Source organism: Bemisia tabaci, chromosome 4 (genome assembly GCF_918797505.1).
Source record: "Bemisia tabaci chromosome 4, PGI_BMITA_v3".
Classification (NCBI taxonomy): domain Eukaryota; kingdom Metazoa; phylum Arthropoda; class Insecta; order Hemiptera; family Aleyrodidae; genus Bemisia; species Bemisia tabaci.
In genome coordinates this window covers 11211023-11237623 of record NC_092796.1, presented here as the reverse complement: position 1 = coordinate 11237623, position 26601 = coordinate 11211023, and the positions used below count along the sequence as shown (strand labels likewise).

General features: G+C 37.5%; 2 protein-coding genes across 5 annotated transcripts in view; one reads left to right on the top strand and one right to left on the bottom strand.

Annotated features, from left to right (window-relative positions):
- Nucleotides 1-13199, bottom strand: part of Snap25 (Synaptosomal-associated protein 25kDa) — a 139501-nt gene extending 126302 nt beyond the window's left edge. The window contains exon 1 of one of the 2 annotated variants that reach the window (XM_072299324.1): nt 13179-13199. The gene's annotated coding sequence lies outside the window, so the exon portion shown is untranslated. Of the gene's footprint in view, nt 1-3918; nt 4307-13178 lie in introns of those variants that run through there. The other variant, XM_072299323.1, reaches the window with a different exon arrangement.
- Cbs (Cystathionine beta-synthase) lies at nt 9051-25812 on the top strand. Of its 3 annotated transcripts, none has more exons than XM_019046169.2 (8): nt 9051-9409; nt 14455-14573; nt 18747-18853; nt 20236-20370; nt 20814-21028; nt 21446-21725; nt 22818-22910; nt 24824-25812. In XM_019046169.2, the coding sequence occupies exons 2-8, from the start codon at nt 14464-14466 to the stop codon at nt 25003-25005; spliced, it is 1122 nt and encodes a 373-aa protein (XP_018901714.2). In that variant the 5' UTR covers nt 9051-9409; nt 14455-14463; the 3' UTR covers nt 25006-25812. The 3 variants fall into 3 exon arrangements, with proteins under 3 accessions (XP_018901714.2, XP_018901715.2, XP_018901716.2); XM_019046170.2 differs by lacking the exon at nt 9051-9409 and adding an exon at nt 13273-13415; XM_019046171.2 differs by lacking the exon at nt 9051-9409 and adding an exon at nt 13296-13419.
- The last annotated feature ends 789 nt before the right edge of the window (nt 25813-26601 follow it).

Here is a 26601-nt window from a genome sequence, read left to right as displayed (position 1 = left end):
ATTGTTTTAGCAAATTTTTCAAGAAATGTGCTAAGTGCCTCGTATTTACCTATTAACAGGAAGTTTCCAGAAGTTGTACCATTGTGCCACAAAAAGAAATTGATAAATTTGTGCGAATGTTTAGTTAAAGTTTTAGCTTGATGGTTCATCTTTACATGGAAATATTTTTGGTACAATTATAATTTCCACAATGAAAGTCTGGCAACACAGCTAACTTAGCAAAATCCCTCATATTTCTTAGGAATTAAGTCAGATGTGAGGGTAAGATTTATCCCCCCCCCCTCCTCCTCTCAACTAGTTCCCCCAATGCGCACAGAATGTACTAATAAGCAGCATAAAGCAGAGGGAAAGATACAGGTATAATTAATAGATAGGTATTCACAACATGGATGATTTCAAAATTTGACATCTGAAGCATTTTTGAGATAATATTAAGCACCGATAGTATTCTCCGGAGGAGGCTGCAGTGGGTGCTGCATGCATGTACACAGTACACAGCCTGGCAAATACGTAAGTACAACTCTGCGTCTTTACCGACCAACTACACATCTTTTTTACCTAAAATTTAACTCTAAGTACTCTAAGTAACTTGTGTGTTTCTCCCACACGTAGATAGCCTCCTTTTATTTTTTAAATTTTTCCTGAGATCTACGCCTGATTCCAATAAGGAAGGAAGGATGCTATCTTAGTTTTTAGCTGCCATAGCTTTATCCTGAAAACATTTATACCTTGTGCGCATACAATCCTCAAACTCATCCCTTATCATCTGGCATCCTCTGCCTATTTAGCAATAAGTAAATCCTCTAATCAAACATACATGGCTCAGATATAAATTAAAGCCCCCCTCCCCCCCGTATTTTCCACCAAAATTCAAAATGTAAATAGGTACGTTTAAGATTAATTTCAATGCCTCAGAACGCTGGGGCCCCCACACAAGCTTGTGATTTCTCCATAAATTCTAAAGATTCTCCATCCTCAATCCTTAAATAAATTATATCATAATAATTATGTCAATAATTATATTATATCCTTAAATTATATCAGAAAAATATCTTGCCAAAGTATTTTGAGAATTACCCTGGTTGACTTGGGTTGGACTCGTTTAGAAATTTAATCTCAATCAAAAATGCCAATTCCCTGAGCTGAGCAGTTTAATTTTTCTCCGCGAGTGAAATTTGTGCTTGGCGCCATTAGGAGCAAAGAGTAGGGGAGAGGAGAGAGCAACAGAGCAGAATCATGGAGTCCGAGCGAGCTGCACGCACGCTCCACCAGCTACTCCCGCTCTGTGATCGCCTGCACATCGTAGGGGGTCTTTGCCTGCAAAAACGCTCAATCGGCTGGTAACGACCGACCAGGGGAATTTCATTTCGTTCCCGAAACTCGAGCTGAACTGGCAGAACTGAACGGAATCAACCAATAGCATTGAACCACTAGTGAACCACTACCGGTTTTTCTCTAAATTCAAAAGATTACAGCTAAAATTGTGAAAGATATTAGCCGATGCTGAATTATCCGTGCGATGAAGCCCTATTAAATGTGGTAGAAATGAAATCCTCATATCCTCAACCTTGATCCTTTGTAGGTTTCACTGGAATCGGCCAACGTGTAAGCGAGAAATCTGCTGTGAAAGGTGGTCTTGACGGGGAGGTCGGCAGTCAGTTTAGTCGTTTTTACGTAATTTCTCTTCTAAAACATTTGGAATGTTAAAATAAAGTCAAAAGCGGCACACACGGTAACATGGCGATTCTTTAGGTACCCACTTTTATGGGTCTAAGGTTTACCGTTATCGCGGAGTTTGAGTGACTTTCTCAGGACCCTGGATTCTTGAAATTCAAATTTCCCGGCAAAGTAAAAAGTAAAATTTTCCTTGTTTTGGGTCATTAAGTGCTTATAACTTTTTGAAAACTCAATGGATCTTAATGAAACCCTTAAACGCCATCCGGCTAACTTAGCTGCGTCCATAGACACCAAGATCGTTGGAATCCGTGCCGCCGTTTGCTCTGAATTCCATTTTATATCGAATCAATTTTCAGATTAAGGGAGTTGCCTGTGACTAAGAGTGTCGGCCACCCGTTTGTTATCGGGACTTTAGTAGGACGTCATTTTCCTCGACCGGGGGTGGCTACCGCCACTCTTGATTTAATATTTTGCTATAATTATTGAGCCTTCATATGAAAAAAAGTGCTCAACAGTTTCCCTCCCCAAAGGCAGCATGTTTATAAAACTTCCAGCACATAAAACATCCTGATGTCTCATTGTATATGCGTTTTTACTTCAGGATTCACGGTGAAAGAAAAAAAGAGAGCCTCCCCCAATTTTTGCAGCCTTCTCAATTTTCACGCAATTATAATGATTGAGAAAATTCTATACCTCTGCAAAGAGATGCTCAAGGGATTTCCCTCGTCTCAAAGGAAGGTCTGGAAGGGCCTCCCCCGCGTAATTTTGAGAAATTGAGTTGTCTCGGGAGCAATTTTGAGCTGATTTTACTGACAATTTGATCTAATTCATGGTGAGACATGTGTCGCTTATTTCGCAAAATCTCTCCCATATCTTGGGAGGGCCCAAATAGATTTTGGGAGATGGAGACCCTACCGCCTACCGGCCCCATACTAGTTCTGCCCATGAAGAGTCTGTCTGAGGGCAGATTATCGAACAAACTGTAACTCATGCCAACTGACACTGGCTAATAAAAATTATCATAGAAGTCCATGGTTTTGTTTATTTTCCTTGCGGAGGAAAAAAGCTTGAGTTGCCGAGCCTGAGTATGTAGCTACACGGCCTTCCAAAAATTATCAGATCGGGCCCACCAAGAGGTCAGTTTTATCATAGGCACCTACAGAATCTCTCCAATGTTGAAAATTGGTTGAACTTGATAAATTGCTCCAAGCAATCGAAATGGGCTCAAAGGTATTCCGGGGGAATTTCATAGAAATAGCTAAAATAAAAATAGCTGTCGGCCTCATGTGGTGTAGTGGTTGTAGCGCTAGCTTTATGATCGAGAGGTCCCCGGTTCGATTCCCGGCCAGGCGACCCGAGTTTGATGGTCTCAAACAATGGTTGCCTCAGACTGGTTGTTCAGTAAGGACGGAGGGGGGCCAGGACTAAAATGCGCGGGATTAGCCCTTGTGGGCTACTTAAAAGTAGTAAAAAAAAAAAAAAAGGGGCCGTCATGTAAGTAAAAAAGAGCCCCTTGGGAGTCCCTATTGACGAGTTCAGGGGGGTAATCGCAGTCTCACCTTATGAGCCAACTCGCCTCACATTGTGGCCAAGCCTAAAACCAGACCTTACATATGTGCTTGTCGTCCAATAGTTTGGGCCGCGAGGGTGAGACGGAAATTTCATGCTCTACATTTGATAGCAGTAAGTGGAACATGAGGTACTGTCACATCAAATGAGACCAGAATTTTCGGCAATCAACTTAGATACCTTCTTAGGTTAAGTAATGTCTTGTAGGCTGATGTTTAAATTCCTAGCAGATTGACAGTGCAAATTGGCTGGAAAGGTGATGCGGTTGATTGCTTGCTTACATTCAATGCCAACTAACTTTAGACAAATGATGTCATTACCACTTCCCATTGGATTGCCAGTGCAAGTTAAATGAATAGATGGAAGAAAATTTGATCAAACATTCGCATTTAAAATTCCTTCAGATTAGGTAGGTACTAATGTCTAAAACTGTAATCACACAATCGAAAAGCTCAGCCGGAAGTCATACAGTCAGTGCAAAACTTGATCACATTGAAATGATCAGTTGATGGCAAATACTGCAGGTGTCCACTTCTTCTTCGTAGAGATGATAGAGGGAAGTTTAAAGAGAAACAAAATACTAATTCTAGTGTCTGATGGAGAAAACATAACTAAGTGGATTAGATGGATAACATGCAAAATACACATTGAGTGTTCATCAAAACAACTTACCAAGTCAACAATTAAAGTATTACAAAGGGTTAATGCTTCACGTAGCGAGTAGAGAAAGTAGGGTAAACGAAAATGTAATTCAATTAGACCACTGATGCGAAATTCAGTTCCAAACGCTGCAAAGAACTTCAGAGGTAAACACGGGGAAGAAACAAATTTGGGGGCCAATCTTGTTACACTATCACGAGTGATAACCGTCAACGTGGAATGATAACACTGAATTCTAGTAACGAAAGACAAAACTGCTAGAAATCCGAACAACTTCAGCCTCGCGCATTAACTTGAGAGATTTTTGAGGAGTTTCGATAACACGGCACACTTACGAATCTTGATTCGTTTCGCGTTTCCCCTTCGCTTCTGACCGGGGGGAAATTATGGGGGTGTCCGGGGGGTCATATTTTGGCAAAAAAACACTATTGAAACGCTATCTGTCGGAGACATTATAAAACGATTTTGCCGCGAAGCTTCTTTATTGAAGTTGCCACGGTATAAATAAATAAGTAATTTGTTTTATTTTCACTTCTATATGATAAAAAATTTAGCTCATCAGGCAACAGTGCACAAATTAGTAAACCCACAAACACAATACCCCCTAGACTGACCTCGAGTTGGGTGATTGAGCGTTTTTGCAGGCAAAGACCCCCTACGATGTGCAGGCGATCACAGAGCGGGAGTAGCTGGTGGAGCGTGCGTGCAGCTCGCTCGGACTCCATGATTCTGCTCTGTTGCTCTCTCCTCTCCCCTACTCTTTGCTCCTAATGGCGCCAAGCACAAATTTCACTCGCGGAGAAAAATTAAACTGCTCAGCTCAGGGAATTGGCATTTTTGATTGAGATTAAATTTCTAAACGAGTCCAACCCAAGTCAACCAGGGTAATTCTCAAAATACTTTGGCAAGATATTTTTCTGATATAATTTAAGGATATAATATAATTATTGACATAATTATTATGATATAATTTATTTAAGGATTGAGGATGGAGAATCTTTAGAATTTATGGAGAAATCACAAGCTTGTGTGGGGGCCCCAGCGTTCTGAGGCATTGAAATTAATCTTAAACGTACCTATTTACATTTTGAATTTTGGTGGAAAATACGGGGGGGAGGGGGGCTTTAATTTATATCTGAGCCATGTATGTTTGATTAGAGGATTTACTTATTGCTAAATAGGCAGAGGATGCCAGATGATAAGGGATGAGTTTGAGGATTGTATGCGCACAAGGTATAAATGTTTTCAGGATAAAGCTATGGCAGCTAAAAACTAAGATAGCATCCTTCCTTCCTTATTGGAATCAGGCGTAGATCTCAGGAAAAATTTAAAAAATAAAAGGAGGCTATCTACGTGTGGGAGAAACACACAAGTTACTTAGAGTACTTAGAGTTAAATTTTAGGTAAAAAAGATGTGTAGTTGGTCGGTAAAGACGCAGAGTTGTACTTACGTATTTGCCAGGCTGTGTACTGTGTACATGCATGCAGCACCCACTGCAGCCTCCTCCGGAGAATACTATCGGTGCTTAATATTATCTCAAAAATGCTTCAGATGTCAAATTTTGAAATCATCCATGTTGTGAATACCTATCTATTAATTATACCTGTATCTTTCCCTCTGCTTTATGCTGCTTATTAGTACATTCTGTGCGCATTGGGGGAACTAGTTGAGAGGAGGAGGGGGGGGGGGATAAATCTTACCCTCACATCTGACTTAATTCCTAAGAAATATGAGGGATTTTGCTAAGTTAGCTGTGTTGCCAGACTTTCATTGTGGAAATTATAATTGTACCAAAAATATTTCCATGTAAAGATGAACCATCAAGCTAAAACTTTAACTAAACATTCGCACAAATTTATCAATTTCTTTTTGTGGCACAATGGTACAACTTCTGGAAACTTCCTGTTAATAGGTAAATACGAGGCACTTAGCACATTTCTTGAAAAATTTGCTAAAACAATATCTTACCGACCAACTACACATCTTTTTTACCTAAAATTTAACTCTAAGTACTCTAAGTAACTTGTGTGTTTCTCCCACACGTAGATAGCCTCCTTTTATTTTTTAAATTTTTCCTGAGATCTACGCCTGATTCCAATAAGGAAGGAAGGATGCTATCTTAGTTTTTAGCTGCCATAGCTTTATCCTGAAAACATTTATACCTTGTGCGCATACAATCCTCAAACTCATCCCTTATCATCTGGCATCCTCTGCCTATTTAGCAATAAGTAAATCCTCTAATCAAACATACATGGCTCAGATATAAATTAAAGCCCCCCTCCCCCCCGTATTTTCCACCAAAATTCAAAATGTAAATAGGTACGTTTAAGATTAATTTCAATGCCTCAGAACGCTGGGGCCCCCACACAAGCTTGTGATTTCTCCATAAATTCTAAAGATTCTCCATCCTCAATCCTTAAATAAATTATATCATAATAATTATGTCAATAATTATATTATATCCTTAAATTATATCAGAAAAATATCTTGCCAAAGTATTTTGAGAATTACGAGCTGGGTGGGGTAGGGAGGCGGCGGACGATAGGATGGGTTAGAGTAGGTATTGGGAAGAGAGTGCTCGAACTGCCCTGAGTTCCCGTCGCGCGACGCAGCCATCTTGCCTGCACATCGTAGGGGGTCTTTGCCTGCAAAAAGTAAACATCGAGTTGGGTCAGTCTAGGGGGTATTGACAAACAACAACAGCATTCCTTTGTTTACTTTTTTTTCCTTTATCTTATCACTTATGATGTTTACTTTTTGCAGGCAAAGACCCCCTCGGAATGAGCAGGCAAGATGGCTGCGTGGCGCGACTGGAACTCAGAGCAGTTCGAGCACTCTCTAACCAATACCTACTCTAACCCATCCTATCGTCTGCCGTCTCCCCACCTTATCTATCCAAATAATCATGTTTCCAATAATGTAAAATGAATCAGTGAGTTCGGAAACACTCCAACACGGGTTTTTTTCGATTTTCACTTTTTTATGGTTTAGTAACACTTATGGATAAGTAGAAGCATCTGCACGCAAAAGGATGTTTCGAAATTGCAATCGGAAGTGCTCGAAACAGCGACGGGAAAAGGGAGGAATCGAAGAATTTCATTGGAAATACCAATTTTTGGCCGATCAAGGGAAACGGGTGACTATCCGATTATGCGGTTTTCTTTTTTCGGTTCAGTATACCTTGTGCCAACAAGTTATATAAATATTCAAGCGTTATTCAGGTCAAAAACATAAATTTTTTAGGGCAGACTATGAAAAATCAGTATCTGAAACTTGGTGCGTTAAAGTCTCTAGAGTACTTCTTGCGTCCTTTGGCACCAAAAAAGTTTTTCTTAAACTAACTTCTTCGCCCGCTGCGAAGTTTTAGGTGTTTCCTGAAATTTTTTTTTTCCGCGAGTTGGTGTATTTTCGAACTCGCACTGATTCAAATGTCATCTTAGGTACCTAATGCTATTTATGCTCCCATGCATATATATAATATTTCACCCTAGTCCAGGCGCCTGGTAAGTCTACCTGGAATTTTGGGTACACAGCGATTTTTTTGGCCTACTTTATGTTTTTTGGGTCGCTGAATCCGAATCTGAAGTTTCCGCACGCGTATCTGGTGAGCATTTTCCGCTATTTTGAAAAAATGGCCTAAAAAGGCCTTTTTTTGCGGTTTTTTTGATATAGCGGCTACGGATGAGGAAAAGTCCCGGATTTAGCTAATGTTTTGAATAGCTGACATAATTTGGAAGAAAATGGTGTATACATATGTTAGGTTTGCTTAAAAATTGAGGAAGATACAGCATCGTGAACATCGCGCCTATTCACGTTTTCGCGGCGCACCCGTCAACGCGCGATCCGGCTCGCCGCGGTCAGCCAAGTTCCGAAGCGTTCTAAAGTTCCGAAATCCGAGGTTCCTCAATTTTTGAGCAAACCTAGCATATTCATATACCATTTTCTTCCAAATTTTGTCAGCTATTCAAAACATTAGCTAAATCCGGGACTTTTCCTCATCCGTAGCCGCTATATCAAAAAAACCGCAAAAAAAGGCCTTTTTAGGCCATTTTTTCAAAATAGCGGAAAATGCTCACCAGATACGCGTGCGGAAACTTCAGATTCGGATTCAGCGACCCAAAAAACATAAAGTAAGCCAAAAAAATCGCTGTGTACCCAAAATTCCAGGTAGCCTCATTTTTAGCTACCAGGCGCCTGGACTACCCCTTGATGCCTGACTGATAAAATTCATCACTTTTTGGATCGTTATGTACTTTTGTAGGTATAAGTTATCAAAAGCAGAAATGTGCAAAGATATTTTTTTAGCAAATTTTTCAAGAAATATGCTAAGTGCCTCGTTACCTTTAACAGGATGTTTCCCAGAAGTTGTACCATTGTGCCACAAAAAAAAATTTATAAATTTGTGCGAATGCTGAGTTAAATTTTTAGCTTGATGGTTCATCTTCACATGGAAATATTTTTGGTAGAATTACAAATTCCACAATGAAAGTCTAGCAACACAGCTAACTTAGCAAAAGCCCTCATATTTCTTGAAGTCAGGAGAGGGTAATATTTCTCCCCCCCTCCTCCTAACTAGTTCCCCCAATGCTCCTGAAAACATCTCTGCTGAGCGCAAAAACCCTCAAACTCATCCCTCATCATCTGGCATCCCCATGGCTCAGATATGAAATTGAAGCCCCCCCCCCCCCTTATTTTCCATCAAAATTCAAAATGTAAGTAGGTACGTTTAGAATTTGATTTCAATGCCTCAGAACGCTGCGGGGCCCCCACACAAGCTTGTGATTTCTCCAGATATGCTAAAGATTTTCCCTCCTTAGGTAATCCTTAAATTATATCAGAAAAATGTCTTGCCAAAGAATTTTGAGAATTACCCTGGTTAGTACTTGGTTTGAACTCTTTTAGAAATTTAATCCCGATCAAAAAGGTCAATTCCCTGAGCTGAGCAGTTTAATTTTTCTCCGAGAGTGAAATTTGTGCTTGGCGCCATTATGTGATGTGCAAAGAGTAGAGGAGAGGAGAGAGCAACAGAGTATAATCATGGAGTCCGAGCGAGCTTCATGCACGCTCCACCAGCTACTCCCGCTCTGTGATCGCCTGCTCATTCGTAGGGGGTCTTTGCCTGCAAAAACGCTCAATCATCACTTATCATAGTGCCATGCTTTTGCCATCGTGAATCCTTTCTGAAATCACTTCAATTTCTTTCAGTTGCATTTTGCACTTTGCCGATTTGGGCAGCCGGCCTTTCTGGAACGAAGTCACCACCCACGTGCTTGGCTGAATCACCATTCCAGCCGCAAAACTCGTCTAGTCGTCGCTGGGAATTTGCCTTCTTGAGTGCCCGACCCGGTTTTATGTAACATCGTAACCTCTTGGCCCGCGGTTATACTTAAAGAAGAGGTGTGGTGTGTTCTCACGTTTTGCATATACCAGATCCTCGTCATCCTTCCTCTCTCGTAGCACCTTCGTGGAAGCTCCTCTCAGCACCTTGAATCTTATTTCTTTGTAAGTATGCTCAGCTCTTTAATTTCCCTGAAATTCTAGGTAAGGGAAGGCAGTCAGCTCCATGACATTCTACCCAGTTGCTGACCCATGGATGGCATGTGAAGAAGTCCTAATTCACAGAATGTCCATTAAGGATGTATGTCTTCTGCTCAAACTTTTCAAGGAAGGTACTAGGTATGCTTATCTGAGCACTCAACTTTGGGAGCAATCGCGTAGATAAATATAAAATTAACATTACATCTACGAACGAACTGAAGCTTGATACAAATTTTCTTTTCCAGCATCTGTGTAAACACCTTATTTGAGTGGTGATGCCTAGTACTGTAATGCCAGTCCTGTGACTATTTAATAAGGTGATTCGACGGACGTCATTTTTTGTGTCAGAGCGCTGTGCGATTTATCTCATCAATATGTTCCATAATTTCAGTTACTTGTCACTTTTTTCGAATTTTTATATCGGACTTCTGTTGTCATGAAACTAAAGAATTCATGTACCAAATTTGACAAAGAAATTCAACGTAATAAAGGCAGGGTTTTTTTCAGAAGAAAAATATCGCATTCAAGTGCAGTTTCGACATCACATTCGCCCTGCCTTTATTATGTTGAATTTCCTTGTTAAGTTTGGCACATGAATTTTTTAGTCTCATGACAACAGAAGTGTGATCTCAAAATTCGAAGAAAATGACAAGTAGTTAAAATTATGGAACGAATTGATGCGATTAATCTCACGTTGCCCTGACATACAAAATGGCAACCGTCAAATCACCTTAGGCCAACTGGAAGGGAAGAAAATGTCCATTTCATTGTAATTTCTCACTCACAAGTGATTTTTTCCCTTTACATTTATTTAATTTGGCTGGAAATCTTGCTCTGCAGAAAGTTTTTCCCACCAATAGTCATAGGAGGGGAAATTTCTACTTAAAATTTTTCTGTCAGATATTTAGTATTTTCAAAAATTCAGCCATGAATATCTCTATTTAATAATATAAATACCAAGTCTAAAAAAATATCCTCTCTGCAAAACAACACTCAGACAAGGATGTGAGCATTTCTCAGAATCTAATGTTTCTTGTTTTAAACATATGATTCAACTTTGGTGCCACATGAATTGGACACAATGGTAAGAAATGTATTCAATGATCCTTTTTTTACCTCCAAAGTATCACACTCCGTCCTGTTATTTACAGAGAATTATTTAAAGATTTTATTTTATTTTTTGAAAGTCTGCACTTAGTAGGTAAGTATATCCCTTTCCTTCAAAAAAATTGTGAGTCTTTCCGGATTCCATAGCGGAGGGAGAAAATGTAAACAACCGCATCAAGAAAAGACAAGAATATGAAGATAAAGAGAATAGATTCACAATGAGTTAGTATAAATCGCATACACGGTAATTTATATACTGGGTGTCCGATGGGTAAATTGCATACTAGCATCAAATTGTTGGTTGGTGGGTACCGAACATCAAACTGTACTCTTGTTATGATTTGTTAACAATTTAAACTAACCTCATTTCGGAAGAGGCAAAAGGGCAATATAGATAGCAGAATTTGACATTTATTATTTGAAATGTCGATATTCTTGAGAATATCTGAAACACATCTCACCCTCGGACCCTCAAGGAAGAAGAGATGGTGATCATTAATTGGACTGAGTTAAGCAGAAAGGAACCAACCCACATTTTGGGAAAAATTGAGTTATGAGTGGTTTTGAACTCAACCATTGCTCTACTATCTATCGCCAAAAATTCAAAGTTTTTGTTGGAGCAAATTTTGCAGAAATTGAACTTGAAGTTTATCTTTTACATTGAGTCTTATGCAGGAGCCAAACTTTTAAACCTCTTTTTCTCGGTTCGATCCCGATGTGGCTTGGTTCCTTTCTGTTTAACTCCGTCCAATTAGGTATTAGTAGCCAATAAGGTGACTAGGATGGCCCGAGAGTTGTTGATTATTTTGACGTTCGGTACCAAGCGACTTTTTTTAATGTTCACAAAAGATAATTAGAACAAACCCAACGATATGACGAGGCCGCTGAAGTTATCTTTCTATCACGTATTTTGTTGCCTTTCTCCATGCCCTTGACCAGTTGAAGTCAGCAGAAAGCGGCTTTTCAGGATAGGTACTAAAGTGTACAAATAAGGCCCAATGATGAAAAGGAAAAACTTTAGGAGGCAGAGACCGAAGTTTTGCTGAGCTGTGGGTCTCACCAACAACTCAGGTCTCTGGTAATTTGGACAGCGATAGCAGAAAATGTAAAACCTCAAATATGAGGCTATTTTTCTCTACTTCCATTGTCAGCTGCGACATAAGTTACAAGAGTTATTAACGACATAAGATGTTACGACAATTTCACTTACCTCTGCTCAAAGATAGAGTGATGATGTTAGTTACCGAGGATTTGGAGCAATTGCCACTAATTAGTGGCTTGTTTTAGAGGCTGCCAATAAGGTTTCTTGAAACCAAGCAAACCTGCGGTTTGACTTGCTGTTATCATTTATCCAAATGCTGGGTTATCAAGAAACTTTCAGTGGCTAAGCTTCCTTGTCGGAGACTCCTTATACTCCCGTTATCTCTTGATTTCTCAACTGGAGTTAGTGGGGTCTTCAATTTAAAGTGTGAACAAACTAGCGTCGAGCCAAATCAAGCTGCCAGGACTACACACGTATTGAAAGGAATGAGACGTAACAAGATGATTCATGCAGGATGAACAAATTGGCCTGACTAAATTATGATAAGTAAACTGTTGAGATCAAACATCAGACCTTTTGGAAGATTTTAAATGAAAAAATGAGTAAGCTGTTCAAGTGACTCGGAAAAAACAGATACGAATGAAGTCAAGGACGGGGACGCAAGACACTTCGGTGCAGGAGCTCCACATGGATGAACTTCGACGGATATCTGGAGACACAAATACTAAAAGAGCTGACCCACTGACAAGACACTACTGAAATTGTAGGACTGTATCTTTAACTTATTTAAAATTATTAAAAATTGGCCTCCGTCCTAATCAGGACAGACGAACGGTCACTGCCACACAGATTGACACAAAATATTGGGGACTCCTAAACGGGCTGCACACAGTTCTTCACTAGAATTTTTTAAATTTTATATGGACTCAACAATGTCAGAATGAACTAAGTTCTTCTCAAAGACGCTTAAAATTTAAGCCAACAAACTGGTTACGTTACCCCAAAAAGCTGGACAGTCTGTGGATAGTATCGATAATTGGCAATCCACCTTATCTAGATGTGAAATATATGTCTTTGGAAATATTAGTGCAGAAATAATTAATAATCCAAATGAGAATTATTGGTGGTATTAGGTAAAAAAAATTCCTTACATTATTTGTGAGAAAGAAGGGCTATGAAATTATGAATGATCAGAAATCAGAGTGAATTTCGCGATCGCCCAACAGTTTGACAAACTGGCAAATTATATGAATTATCCTCTCACCATCCATCTGTATATGATTTATCTGATTTCGACGGGAGTATACGATTTATCTTGTATACAATTTATCTGCCCCCATTCACAATGTGGAATAAGAGTGATACAAGGATGGAAAAACAAAAACAACTTGTCGAATGTAAAAATAATAAATAGGAAGCAAACTTAAATATCTAATAGGTATGCATAAAAAAATAGGTTTCATGAAAGTTTTAAAGGCAACTTGATTGTAAAATTTATGAAAAACTCCAGTATTTTCGCCAAGAAGCTGCGTATCATCAGGAAGATATCAATAGCTAAGAATGCCATGAGCTGCTGTTTATTACCTGTTCACATTCTGGCACTCACTGAAAGATACTGCCTTAAATGCAGACCTCTTGTGCGCAGCCATCAGGTGCACCAGTTAAATATTTAAATGCTTTGCATCGACCAGATAAATTTCTCTAATCCCCTTATCTGAGGTGGCATGTGGTCCCACTTTTTGATTAGATAATGTTTTAAGGTTCATAGTTCTGTTATCTTTACCTACACATTACTTGTGTGTGATTGTTCAAGTGTGGTCTGTAAGTATGTGGTCATCATCATTTATTTTGTCAAACGCCTTAGCCTATCTTGAAAAGTATTGGCTCGCATTGAATTATGCATTGTCCCTTAGCATGTTGGATCAATCGTGCATAACTTTCTTTGCAGTACAAAGATTTAAATTTTAAGAGTGTATGAGGAGATATGCTGCTTATGAAAATTTCAAAGAAAAAACACACTAATCCAACCTATTCTACCTACTTTATCCAATTTTTTCAAAGAAAACCATTTTCATTTTTCCATGTAATTTTCAACAGAATCAGTATGGTTTGTCAAAGAAAATTCACAGAAGGCCTTCAGAAACATTTTCTCCTCAGCACAGCAATCATGATTAGTTCTGGTACTCACGGAATACTAGTAAACTAAGAAATGACACAACTGGCAAGAAATAATATGCACTATCTTCAATTCTGCTTGTCATTGATTCTAAGGTAGAAAAATCCGTAAGGATGAATTTAGGTTATGAGAGGTGGCCGAATTAAAATTGGCTATTGGGGGCTAGCTGAAATGAAATTTAAAAAAATGTCACGAAGATCAGTTTTTTTACCTGTAATAATATTTCGTTGGTGAAGACACTGACCTATATTTGTATGACAGAAAATTTGTCCTGGGAGGCACTTGACCCTCATTTTAGCAAAGTATTGTAGTGGGAGCAGCCATGACGCAGGGTAGGAGACAGCTCCAAACCTTCTACTTCCCATAATTCAATCAGCCTCCTCCTTTTTTAACCAGAATTTATGATTAATTTCCCCAGAAAGAAGGCCGTAGATTACAAAAAAACCTTTTGCCACCATTAAAATTCTATTAACACCCCTAAAATACTGCAAAAAAAATACTGAAAAGAAATTGTTATACTTCCTTCCCATTCCTCAGAAGGCTCCTCCATTTAGCTGAACCTGGTGCATTATCAGGAAGATTTTGCACTTTTACCTTAGGGATAAAATTGATTCTTTTTAAATCTTAATAAAAAAAAATTACAGTTTTACTTAATTAATTTGCTCTGTTTCTTTTATCTTACAGTCAAAAACAATGGTCGCAGAAGATGGCAAACCTTCTTTTCCAACTCCTAACAAACCTAGCAAGTGTACCTGGGCCCCAGGTTTGAGCCTGAAGGATTCTCCTCATCACAGTATTCCTGGGTAAGATTTTAATTTTCAAGTTGGTGGAGTTCATACGGATAGATCAGGCTGCATTGCCTTAGATTTACCAACATTCTGCAAAAATGTAATAACTCTTAATTTTACTCTTTAAGTTGGTGGAAAATTGTAACAAATCTTTAATTTTATTTGATTGATTATGATTTTATTTCTTTTTTATAGCCTTTCTAAGTATCTCTTTTTTGGTGCCAGGGTTTACAAATATGTATATGTATTTTGGTGCAGACAGCAAACTCCGAGGATCAGCATGTTACCTAACACTTTAATTGATTTGCTACATTTCAGTGCCTAATTTTACTCAGTTTTTTAGGGAATCAAAATATAGCAGCGCACCAACATAATCTCCATTCTGTTCCCTCATGTGGACAATTTTTGGGATGCTGCAGGCAGCTCATTTCCTCTTATTTAAAAGGATTACGCACACAATTGTTTTTGTACGTCAACTTGGTAGGCTAGAGGAGCCTTTACCTACCCCCCATTGAAAGTTACATTTTGAAGTTCATGGCAAGAAATAGCTCTAATTGAAACACATCCGGCGATTTTCCTCTCTTCTGACAGTTTTTAAAATCAAAACCTCAAGGAATTACTTTTCCAAGGACGTACGTAATATGTGAGAAATAAGTGAGTACGGGTAATTTTTCCAAATGGACCCTCCAGACATAGAGGAAGAAGTAGTCCTTTCTCATATAAGTAAGCCTCTTTCAGCCAAAATAAGGATGATACTGAGATTTTTTATTAATGGGTCCAGTTTCATCTTTAATTTTAAAGATTATATTGCAGCAAGCCTTCACCAATAACATTCTTCTGACAGAAAATATTTCTCTATGCACAGCTTTGTCAAAATTGGGATTACTTAGTGCTCTCTTAGGATAGCTGTGCACAGCTGAGTTTATAGTTCAATATGATCTTAGCATTAATGAGTTAAATCATTTCCATAGTTACTGTGTAGGTATGAAGCATTTTCCAGTCACAGTATTCAGCATCAGCTGACAAGCAAAATTATATCTGAGACAGACTGAAAAATTTGAAGTGGCAGTTTGGTTTTATCTAGTTGCAATTATCAGGTCCTCTAGACTTTTTAAACTTTTGGAAATATCAAGTCAACTTTTAAGTTGTTTTAAATCTTTCTCGTTGTTTGTTGTTTTAAAAAATGTGTTGAGTCTTGAAATGTGAAAAAAATCATCTTAGTTAATCTTAACCTTCCTTTTTTTGCTGTGCCTAAATCTCAACTGCTTTTAAGGATTCCAATATGGCAAAAGCTGCTGAAAAACCAAAAAACCGTAGAGCAAGCGCCCTTAAAAATAAACTGGCTATGAAGAAAAAGAAGAATAAAACATCTGAAGCAAAGAAACTTAAAGGAGTTGTTAAGAAGAACAAATTAACCAAAAAGACTAAAATCAATAAAGTTACGATTAAGAAAGTATCCAAAGCAGTCAAAAGTGCTAAAGCCACTCCACGCAAACGGCAAGCTGCAAAACCGAAGAGAAAAATTACGCCAGCGAAATTGTCCGAACCCAGCAAACAAGACTCAAACCAAAATGATCTCAAGAGAAAGGCCAGCGCTGTCGGAGGTGAACCTGATAAAAAAAAACTCAAGTTTGGACGTGCTGAAAAGTCTGCCAAACAGAATCAGAATACTAAAAGCTTAGAAAATGAAGCAGATTCTAAAGTTAAAAGAATGCTGCACAAAAGAAGGCCCAGGGTCCCGAATCTCGCCAAACCAAAAATGATGCAAGCAGAAAGTGCCGAAGATGATAACCTTTTACGTTTAGATTCCTCTTCTGAAGGCGAAGATGAAGGCGTTCCAAAAAATAAAGAAGACCTGGAGAAAATCAAAGCTGATCAACTGAAGAAAGCAAAAAAGAAGAAGACTTCCTCTGCTCATTCGTTTACAACCTACCATTCCTAAAAAAATTTAACGTCTAATGTTCTTTTTTTGATTTTCAATTTTATAATCCTCCTTATTGTCGAGTTCTGTTGAAATTCTGTCGATACTTGGTTTTTTAGAGAACTTCTGTTTTTTTCGCTTCAATACTTGTAAAGATATAGTATTGAAGTTATGTGAGCCTTGATGTTTCATCAATACAAAATTATTGGTCAATCTCTTTTCATCACTCGAGTTTTCAAAATTTCATTTTCCCTTCTTGCTCTCACTTACAGACGAGTCCTATAAAGTCCTATGAAACATCAGTTTCTTTTATTTTAATTTCAAAATTGATAAAAAAAATAACATAATATAAAAGATAGAAAAGATAAAAAAAGACTTTACCTCTGCACACTCTCTTCTGAACATTCATGTTCTCTACAATGCTGTTGTGCTAACTAAGCCAGCAGTAAGTAACGCAAGATTTTCAACTTGCAGTAAAACGCAAATGTAGAATGTTAATTTGTGGAGTCTTAAGGAGAGGTCGCAACTTTATTCTCAATCATTGGAGAAAATTTTTTAATTCTGCCTTTAATGTAATTATAACTTATTCTTTGAGATGAGGAGAATTATTTTTTGCAATTAAGGGATTTGTGGGCAAATATGGATTTACTTTTCTTTAATTGAGCACGACAGTGTGAGAATTATTTGTCAGCTCTCCTAATGGCATTATTTGTGAGTCCATCCGAACACATAAACGGAAATAATTTACTTACTGGGGAAGCAAGGCTTTGTGACAAGTTGACACTGAACTCCTTTTGTATCAACAGCCATTGAGAATATTATCACTGATTATTGACCAGGAGTGAATGCCTTGTTGCCCTAGAATCTATAATGCTGAATGCAATCTAAATGAGATGAAAATATGATTGGAAAATCATTGGGAAGAACGCATTCTTAGACGGTTTAATTGACTGAAGAGCATTTAATTCAAAATTTGCAAATAATAAAGACTCAAAACCAAATAGTAGAAGTTGATTTTGCACCTTTAAAATCAATGAATTAAATATTGTGTCGTTTGAGCTATTGAATTCAATTGAATAGAACTTATATTCAAGAACTTAATCAATTTTTTTTTTTTTTTTTTTTTTTTTTGGAAAAGGCTGCAGTAGGTACTTAGGTTTTCTTTACATATATATAGATGTCCTCCTTACAAAATTTTAGAGCATTATTTAGCCTTGATTATTGGTATCAGAAATTTTGCAAAAGTCTGTTGAAAATTTGGTACCTACCCTTTTTCAACTAATGTTCCAACTAATCAAGAGTTCAATTGGAATCATTTTTTTACTAAGGTGGTTTAATTTTCCTCCAAAATTTTCCATTTATTTTCTTAAATCGACATCTCTTTCTTGCCTAAGATTGCTACTAATGCAAGAAGAAAGTAATAGAAGTTAAAATAAAGAGTGGAAGGTCGGAGGAGGGAAAAATTACTGAGTATAATATTAAAAAGATCCCCTAAAATAATCGAAAAATCAAAATCGTAATAAATAGAGATTGAAAACTGTCTTAGGGCGGTACGTAGCATTGTCTGAAGACGGTATTTCTTCAGAGTATACTTTTGTAAATGATTTACTCTGCAATGAAGCTGTCAGATATTACAAAAGAGAATATGAGTTCTGCTCTAGAGCAACCTATAGAAGGAGAAGTAGCGTCTAGAAAATTGTATAGAAAGTTTTACAGTATTCTTAGGTTGCAGGGTGTTGTGTAATGCAACCCGAAAACTTTTTTCCCCTCATCAAATACGTAGGTATATATTCCTGTGAACCGAAAAGTATCCCAAATAATATAACATGTTACTTCTGATCTTTAATTATTCGTTTGCATGGGTTTTTTAGAAGCTGTTTACTCAGAAAGAGGATGTCTGTAAGAAGAAGCTATAAGAAAAAATGCACACTTGTGTTTTTGCTATTTGGTCGGCTTTGCTCTCGTATGCGCAAAAGATGAAAGATATTCGAATGATTTCAACATTTTAAATCACTCTTCTGCGTCTTTCAAAAACAATGTACATGCAGTAGAAAAGCTCAGTTTTGTATTTTAAAGTGGGTGAGAGAAGATGGAATTTTGACCAGCCTGTAAGGATTTTGGCAATGCTCATCAGGATTTACTCGTTATTTCTGGAAAATTGACAAGCTTGATTTTTGCATGTATATTCTCTCTTCTTTGACTCCTGAGAGAATTTTTTCACCTCATCACATGCAATAGAATTAGATGCCCTGTTTTTTCTGCTCTAGAACCAACAAAAATGAAGTCTTACCCAACATCTTACATGCTATTGGTAGCACGCCTTGTGTTCGCCTGAACAGAATACCACAGTCTGAAGGTGTTAAATGTGAAATGAGTAAGTTATTTATTGTTCATTATATATGTTATGTCTTTTCATTATATTTAGCAATCATGATAAGTACTTATAAATCTAATTTCTTACTTATCGTTAACCTCTTTTCCCTTTTATTGATTCGAAAGATTCGCTCGACAAACTCTTCGGAAGTATTTTCCAATAAGTGAATTTAATCTAACAGGAAGAGCTCACAATTTTTTTTTTTTTTCATTTTTCGGATCCTGAATTCTGCAATATTTTTCATTAAAGTGCATCTTTAATAGGTTCCTACTTTTCATAATATAATGGGAATACCACGAAAAACGACGCAAATCAAAAATTTTTAAAGGAAGGTGGGTACCACTTTTTGAGTAGCCTTTTGAGGCTAATCCCATGTTCGATCCCCACTCCCCTATTTTACACCTAGCTCCAGGTGAACCCTGCTTGAGACCTTAGATTCCGTGTCGCCTGGTCGAGAATCGAACCTGGGACCTTCTGATTGTGGAACCAGTGCTACAGTTATTACTCCACACCACAGGAGGCTGACAGTGTGCTGCAATGAATGTCCCTTCAGATAATTTTGTAATTCTGTTCTGTGCTGATTAGGTAGTGATTTTGGAAGACCATGGGTTTGGAGGACAGTATATCCGAGATAGAGAAGCTAATTTTAGAAGGAGACAAAAACATTGAATCATGTAGACCGTGCATCTTGTGTTACGGAAGGTGTGACAACTTTAAAAAATTCACATGGCGCACCGACCTCACATCGATGAGTTCATGTGTTCCGAATGCGCACAGCTGCGCATGCCCAGTTGCTGCCTCAGTGAAAATTTGTCGGTTTGAGAAGCTTTTTTGTGCAAATGAATTCTCCATTGCTTCTCTGCAGTGTCTTTGAGTGCTTGGGACACCGGCTCTCTCCCCCTCCCATCATAGAGTTCTGAGAAACTTGTCACGCTTTGCCCTTACAAAACGGAACTGGATGCACGATCTACGTGATTCAATGTGTTTGGAGGGAGGGTTTAAAAGCATCGACAACCCACAACCAGCTTCTCTGCCTTGGACTTACCTATGTCCGAGCCCCATTTCTCATATTCTACAAACTTGCACATCAAGTAATCTGCTTCTTCCTCATGTGGAGTCATTACGAACTAGTGATCATTAGAACAGAGAGTGTAAAGGATCTATCCATTTATGAGTGGAACGCTCAATTCAGAACACTCCATTTTCCATTCCTTTGAAAAGTTCTCTCAATCCTTAAAGATGATGTAGCAATTTTCGAAAAGAAACTGAGTATACATCTGTCTAAAATATCCATGATCAATTGATCAAGCAACTAAAAGTTACAAGCTGCAAGTTCATGGCATAGAGTGGCAACTAATTATCAAGTTTTCCTCTTTTCTCAGTTGCCAAGTGTGAATATTTGAATCCTGGTGGAAGCGTTAAGGACAGAATCGGTTATAGAATGATCGAAGAAGCAGAAAGAAATGGTGTTCTGAAACCTGGTTATACTATAATTGAACCGTCTTCTGGTAATACTGGTGAGTTAAAATGTTTTTTTTTTTTTTTCACATCCTGCCGTTATATTAACTTTTTTTCTCTGCAACTTTTTCCAAATTCTGATTAAAAAAACTGCTCTCCAAAGGTCCTAACTATGACTTTCAGACGCTTAAAAACATTCAGTTATACATTTTAAATCTCATTTTAACAAAAAACAAAAATATGATGTAACATTACTTCTTCAGCTTAGTGCTCTTACAGAATAAAGTCTGTGTGATACATGAAATAGCCAGATTTTTCATTAATATACAGGGTACATATTTATAACATACAGAATTCCTTTATGCAACACTGACTTATGTTTTCCATCTAATACATAATTTTTCTTTTCCGTTCGAATATCATTATATTTTTTCAAATTGTAGTCTCTCGCTAACTTTTTTGTACATAGTTTTAAATTTTTAGTTTTTTCTCTGTTTTTCAGGCATTGCCTTAGCAATGGCAGCTGCAGTAAAAGGCTATCACTGCATAATTGTAATGCCACTGAAAATGTCCGATGAAAAAGTGAACACCCTCAAAGCGCTGGGAGCAGAGATTGTTCGTACTCCAACAGAAGCATCATTTGATTCAGAGGAAGGGTTAATTGGTGTTGCTCACAAAATTCAGAGAGAAACACCTAACTCTGTAATTTTAAATCAGGTCAGAGTCATTAAAATTAAATAGTTTCAATTGCCTGCCTTTTATCATATTGTACAGTTAGATTCTTGGTAGTAAGCATACCAAGAATAATTCTATTCACATTTTCAAATTTTTATCCCCTCTGTTTAACGCACCGTAAACATAGAGCTCACATTTTTCTATAAATTACATTATACTTGTTAGAAATCCTAGCCTTTCAATTGAGGTTAAGGTTTTCTAATTCTTTTGGACAATACTTTCAGAATAGCATTCATAAATCTTTGTCAATAAAATGTAATCACGGAGCAAGGGATCAAAATCAGCAATATTAAACCATTCATAATACATATTTTACGTATTGTTTACTGTAATTTTTAAAATACAAGCAATAATCTTTTTGAGCTCCAGGGTTGATAAAATTTGCTTTTTTCATTGCAGTATCTTCATCCTGGAAATCCATTAGCTCACTATGAAACTACTGCTGATGAAATCATCGAAGCCTGTGGTGGTCGCGTGGATATGGTGGTTGTAGGAGCAGGAACTGGAGGCACCATTTGTGGTATTGGTCGGCGAATGAAAGAGAAGTGCCCTAATTGCATTGTTGTTGGAGTTGACCCTCTTGGGTCTATTCTAGCTCAACCAGAAAGTTTGAACGAGACAGATATTTCTGTGTATGAAGTGGAAGGAATCGGGTATGATTTCATTCCGACTGTCTTGGGTGAGCACACTTTCATTCCTAATACTTCCATTTTTTCCAATCAAAAGAGTTTCACAATATGTATTAGTAATTTAGGATGGGTAATCTAAACATGTTGTACGATTGTTACTTAGTATAGGTCATGATAGAGATCCTAAACAGACTGTGGCACCATGAAGAGTTAGAACATGCTTGTGCTGATGGTATGAATTATTTAAAAAATCGTTTATATCAGCAGAATTGTTCAATTTTTCTCAAAAGTTGTACTTTTACTTGATTCTTCCAATCTCAAGATACCCTGTATCATACTAAAAAATTTGCAAAACATTATTTTGAAGGGCTTAAAGTTTACCTTTTCAGATCTGCATGAACCATGCCAAGTAGCTAGCCCAAATTGTATTTCCTGATTTTCCCCCCCAAAGCTTTGTCAAAGTTTAGATTTGCAAGTATTTTTAAAAATCTCAACTGCAGGTAAATTGAGTAGTCCATGTGCTCATGTAGCACAACAGAAAGAAAAGAGGGATATAATTTGAAGTTGGATAAGTGACTGTTGGGAGGAGACGCAAGGACGTCCCGCAAAATCGTGGATAGGTGGCATTCAAAATGAAATTACAAGATGCCATTTACCAGATGACCTCTGGGTGGACAGACAAGAATGGCAATTAGGTGTCGCAGAGCGTCCAGGCGCGCTGTAAAAGCGACTTAGGAAATTATGGACAAAATGGTGGCAAAATCAAGACTATATAATTTGTATATGTAGATTACGCTCATGAGTATCAAGAGTAGCAAGACATGTAGTTAGACTTCCAAATGAAGAATAGGCAAGGACACCCATCTTTTCGGTAAATTGGGGAAAAGGAAATTAGAGGGAGAAAAGCCAAACGTCAGCAAGATGTTGCTGTGAAAATAGCAAGCACCAACTGAAAAAAACCGACTACGTTGGAATGAAATCTTGAAAAATCTCCAACTCATTCATGAGCATCTCCAAATCCTTTCAAAGGGCTATCCTTTCTATTCAAAGAGTGTCTCATGGGTTCAATATTTACTTGATAGACCCAAGTGGTGTAGATATTTTTTTAAAAGTTACAACATCTTGATGTTTTCTGGTTTCAGACAGGAGTGTTGTAGATAAGTGGATCAAAACTCATGATAAGGACTCTCTTCCCATGGCGAGAAGGCTAATAAGAGAAGAAGGTTTACTTTGTGGTAAATATTTTTTTATTATTATTGGGTTAAAGCCATAAGTGCAAAACTAGGGTGTCTACTAGTCCGGAAACAGTACTGATTTTTTAGAGGCAGTCCGGAAGTACTGAAAAAGTGCGGACATTCCGCAAGAAGGTCCGGAATTTTTTCCTTCATACCACATGTTTTTTTTTGTGTTTTTTAGTAAAACCTGGAAAGTATGCAAGCTATTTTTAGAGTAATATTTGCCTGCAGGATCGCGATTGTACGGTCAGTTAAGCTTCAAGCCTGGAAATGAAATTTTGTGGCCACGTCATTTTTGTCGCAACTTGAGCAAGAAAATCAAATTTTCGAAATGAATCGAATTTCGTCAAATAGAAGTATTGAATTTTTTTGTTGAGGAGGTACTGAATTTCTTGGGAACGTACTGAAACTGTAAAATTACTGATTTTCGGCCAGCCTATCTTTTTGTAGACACTCTGGCAAAACTGAAGTTTTGAGAAAATGGGCTCAGAAGTGTCTAAGCGGAAAATTTTACTGAAAGAAGCCTCCATTCTTGTAGAAATTGTTTGGATGACTATAACTTTACCGATTTTATTTAAAGTATGTACACAAAAATGGTATTATTCATTTTCATGTTAGGCTAGTGTTAAGCAAGATGGCTGTAAGTGCTGTCTTCTGCATGTTTTTATAGTTGCGTTTTTGGACACACAAAAAAACACATTCTCAGGTAAGAAATCGGCAGAAGAGGCTGGCATTTTACTTGAAAGCACTGTTTCATTGGCTCCCTGGAGGAATAATGTCACTTACTGCTGTTCAGTCTGAACCGATGTCATTTTTTGTGCTTTTATGGCTTTCTCATATGTCTCATTTTCTTAAAATAAATTTTGCTGTTTTAGCTATCTCAGCGATTTCATCTTAAAGAGATCAGACGAATTTTGAAGGAAACTCGATTTCGAAAATTTGACAGTTCCTGCTCTCTTTGCTATCACGGCAGTACAGTGTCTAATTTAACAAAGACTTGTGATTCACAAATATTGTACCCAAGAATGTGATTTGGCTCTTTAATACAATGTTTAAAAGTCAGCTGTCCATTTTTAATGAGTGTTTTGCTCCTAAGGGATGCAGTCAACTAAGTGCACTTCCTCACAGTAAAATGGCACAAAAATTACTCCGAGGACTTCAAAAATTTCCTATCATCCACCATTTTAAGCTGAATTTGCACAACGCATATTGTAATTTTTCAAATTTACTGCATCTACCAATAGTTTTTTTTAGTTGCCGGCAGCAAGGTTTTCCCAGTGAGAGACGCAGGAAAACCCAATCAAAATAAACAAATAATCTTATCAACTGTTTTTCACGCATGGCTCTAATTTCAAAGCGTTTGTTTCTCCCTAGTCAATCATTATGCTAGCAAAGCAAATGTCTTAAATCGATAAGCCTCGCATTCAAGACAAATGTGGAACATTTAGTGAGATTGTTTGTTTATTCAGATTAGATTTTCACACGCCTCTCTCCGAGCAAACCTGATCGCAAGCACCTAAGAAAAACTGTATTGTCGTGTGCAAGTCATGAAGATGTGGTACTGCTGCTGGATATTTGAAGCCTTGTCTTCAAAAGCAGTCAACCTCATCTCCGTGGCCAGTGTGCGTCAAGAAAAGGAGAGCCCTCCTCGATCACCAATGTTTCCACCGGATAATGCTTGTGAAAATTCTTGTTTCAGCCATGCTTTCATCAAAAGTGGTGTACTGAAAGTTTGATTTTGATTGTGCCTAGAAGGTCGTGAGGAACACCATATCAAACGATAACAAAAACTTTCCGTCCAGGATTTTTACAATTATTCATATCAATCTCGATGAAGATCAGAGATCTCACTGAGGAATACCGTATGCTCAAAAATATTTTCAGTAATTTTGAAATTTTTTGTTCACTCATAGGCGGAAGCAGTGGCTCCAATTTGTGGGGCGCAATTCAAGCCGCAAAATCCCTGAGAGAGGATCAAAGGTGCGTCGTTGTGTTGCCTGACAATGTCAGAAACTACATGACCAAATTTGTCTCCAACCAATGGATGGAGAAGAAAGGTTTCACAGTTCCAGCTGCCAATGGAAACCAAAAGTGAAGGGTTTTTTTTATTCGCTAATTTTCATTTTTCTATAACCAAATCAAATGCATTTTAAAAGCAGCTCATCCTTTTAGCTCTAAGCAATTACATCGTTTGAATCACGAACTAAGCTTGTTGTTAGCTATTTTAGGTTCAACAAGCTTGCCCTAGTGAATGGAATAATTTGTTGAACCAACAATTTGTTGCAATGGTTTCTTGTAATGATCTACTGTCAAGCCAGTGAGACCCTTCATAACTTTTGCACCAAACTGTGATGTTCAGCTGTGAAGGAGGAATGGCAGTATTGAAAAAAAAAAAGTAAGACACTGCCCAGTTAAATCTTATGCCCTAGAAGTAGAAATTAAAATACTTCACCAAAGGAAGACTTTATACTTTATTTTGAAAATGACATGTTCCAATGCGCTAAGACTTCATTCAAGCAACTTGAAAAGACAAATTAGACACAATTTTATTTTATACGCTGTTTACTGATAAGTTTATTGTGTATCTGTGATTTTTTGGTACAAACGCAGGGTAACTTTTGTCATTAACATTTTTTCCCACAATACCTAAATTGGTATATATAGTATAAAGCATCTGTTCCGTGCTAAATGTAAGCCCGAAACAGGACTTAAATTTTATTTTGTTCAAATAGTAATATTAGATTTTTTATAATGCTCGGTGAATTGTGCAAAAATAATTTCTCAACTTCTTCGGGAAACATAAATTTGCCTGCTGTTTTAAGGTGCTGCTGGCTATTTTTTTTAATAAACTTTCAAATTTGCTCTCTTTTTTTATTGTTGAATAAAACTTAATCAAATTGAATCCAAACTTGAATTTTTTCGTCGCTTATACCCTCTGATTTTCTGAGGAAACCTCTTTGGTAAATTTTAGACCATTAAGCACAGACTTGGAATTGTAGATCCATTTGAAATATCTGGTAGATGCTCCTGTGTTTTCCAACTTGTCTAGCAAGTTTGTTGCACTTGTCTACCAAATCCATGGTAACAACGGTGACAGTAAACTGAAGAGTAGGAAGAAAGTAGCTTGCCACGGAGTTTCACTTGACAGCAATGCAATAGACGACCCAACATCTGCCCAGCTACATCAGACATTGTCTAACTTATTTATTATATTATCTCTTAAAGGCTCTCTAGCATAATTACTTTCACGTAGAACATGTTTCGAGGGTCTCTCCTCTGCTTTAGTGATTACCCATGACTACTTTTGCAGGTAATTGCAGATAAGGAATGTGCTCTCGAAACTTATCCAGTATAATTGTGCAAATGGGTCGTCACTAAAATCAACAGTTAACATTATTTTTGTGCAATCCTCATTAAAAAGAGTTATTGTCCTACATCCTTTCGTGCACTATTTTTACAAGAGAGTCATCTGTCATTTTGGCTTCAAATTTTATAAGTATATTTTGTCCAGGTCATCAAAATTACAGTCACGAACAGTTTCCAAAGAGTTGTTGTTTCAAAAAAAATAAAATGAAATACGACAAGAAATTATGTGACATGAAATGTAGTTAGACTGATTCTAGTTGAACGTTCATGGGGGAATTTTTTTTTTTTTTTTTTTATGCTTTTTTCATGAGTTCTTGGTTTAGTC

What these genes read in the sequence shown, in the direction of transcription:
- Cbs (XM_019046169.2), top strand. Translation starts at nt 14,464, where the DNA reads ATGGTCGCAGAAGATGGCAAACCTTCTTTTCCAACTCCTAACAAACCT. An exon ending in CCTCATCACAGTATTCCTGG is followed by an intron (nt 14,574 to 18,746) that starts GTAAGATTTTAA and finishes TTTCTGCTCTAG; the next exon opens with AACCAACAAAAATGAAGTCT. An exon ending in TTTCATTCCGACTGTCTTGG is followed by an intron (nt 21,726 to 22,817) that starts GTGAGCACACTT and finishes TTCTGGTTTCAG; the next exon opens with ACAGGAGTGTTGTAGATAAG.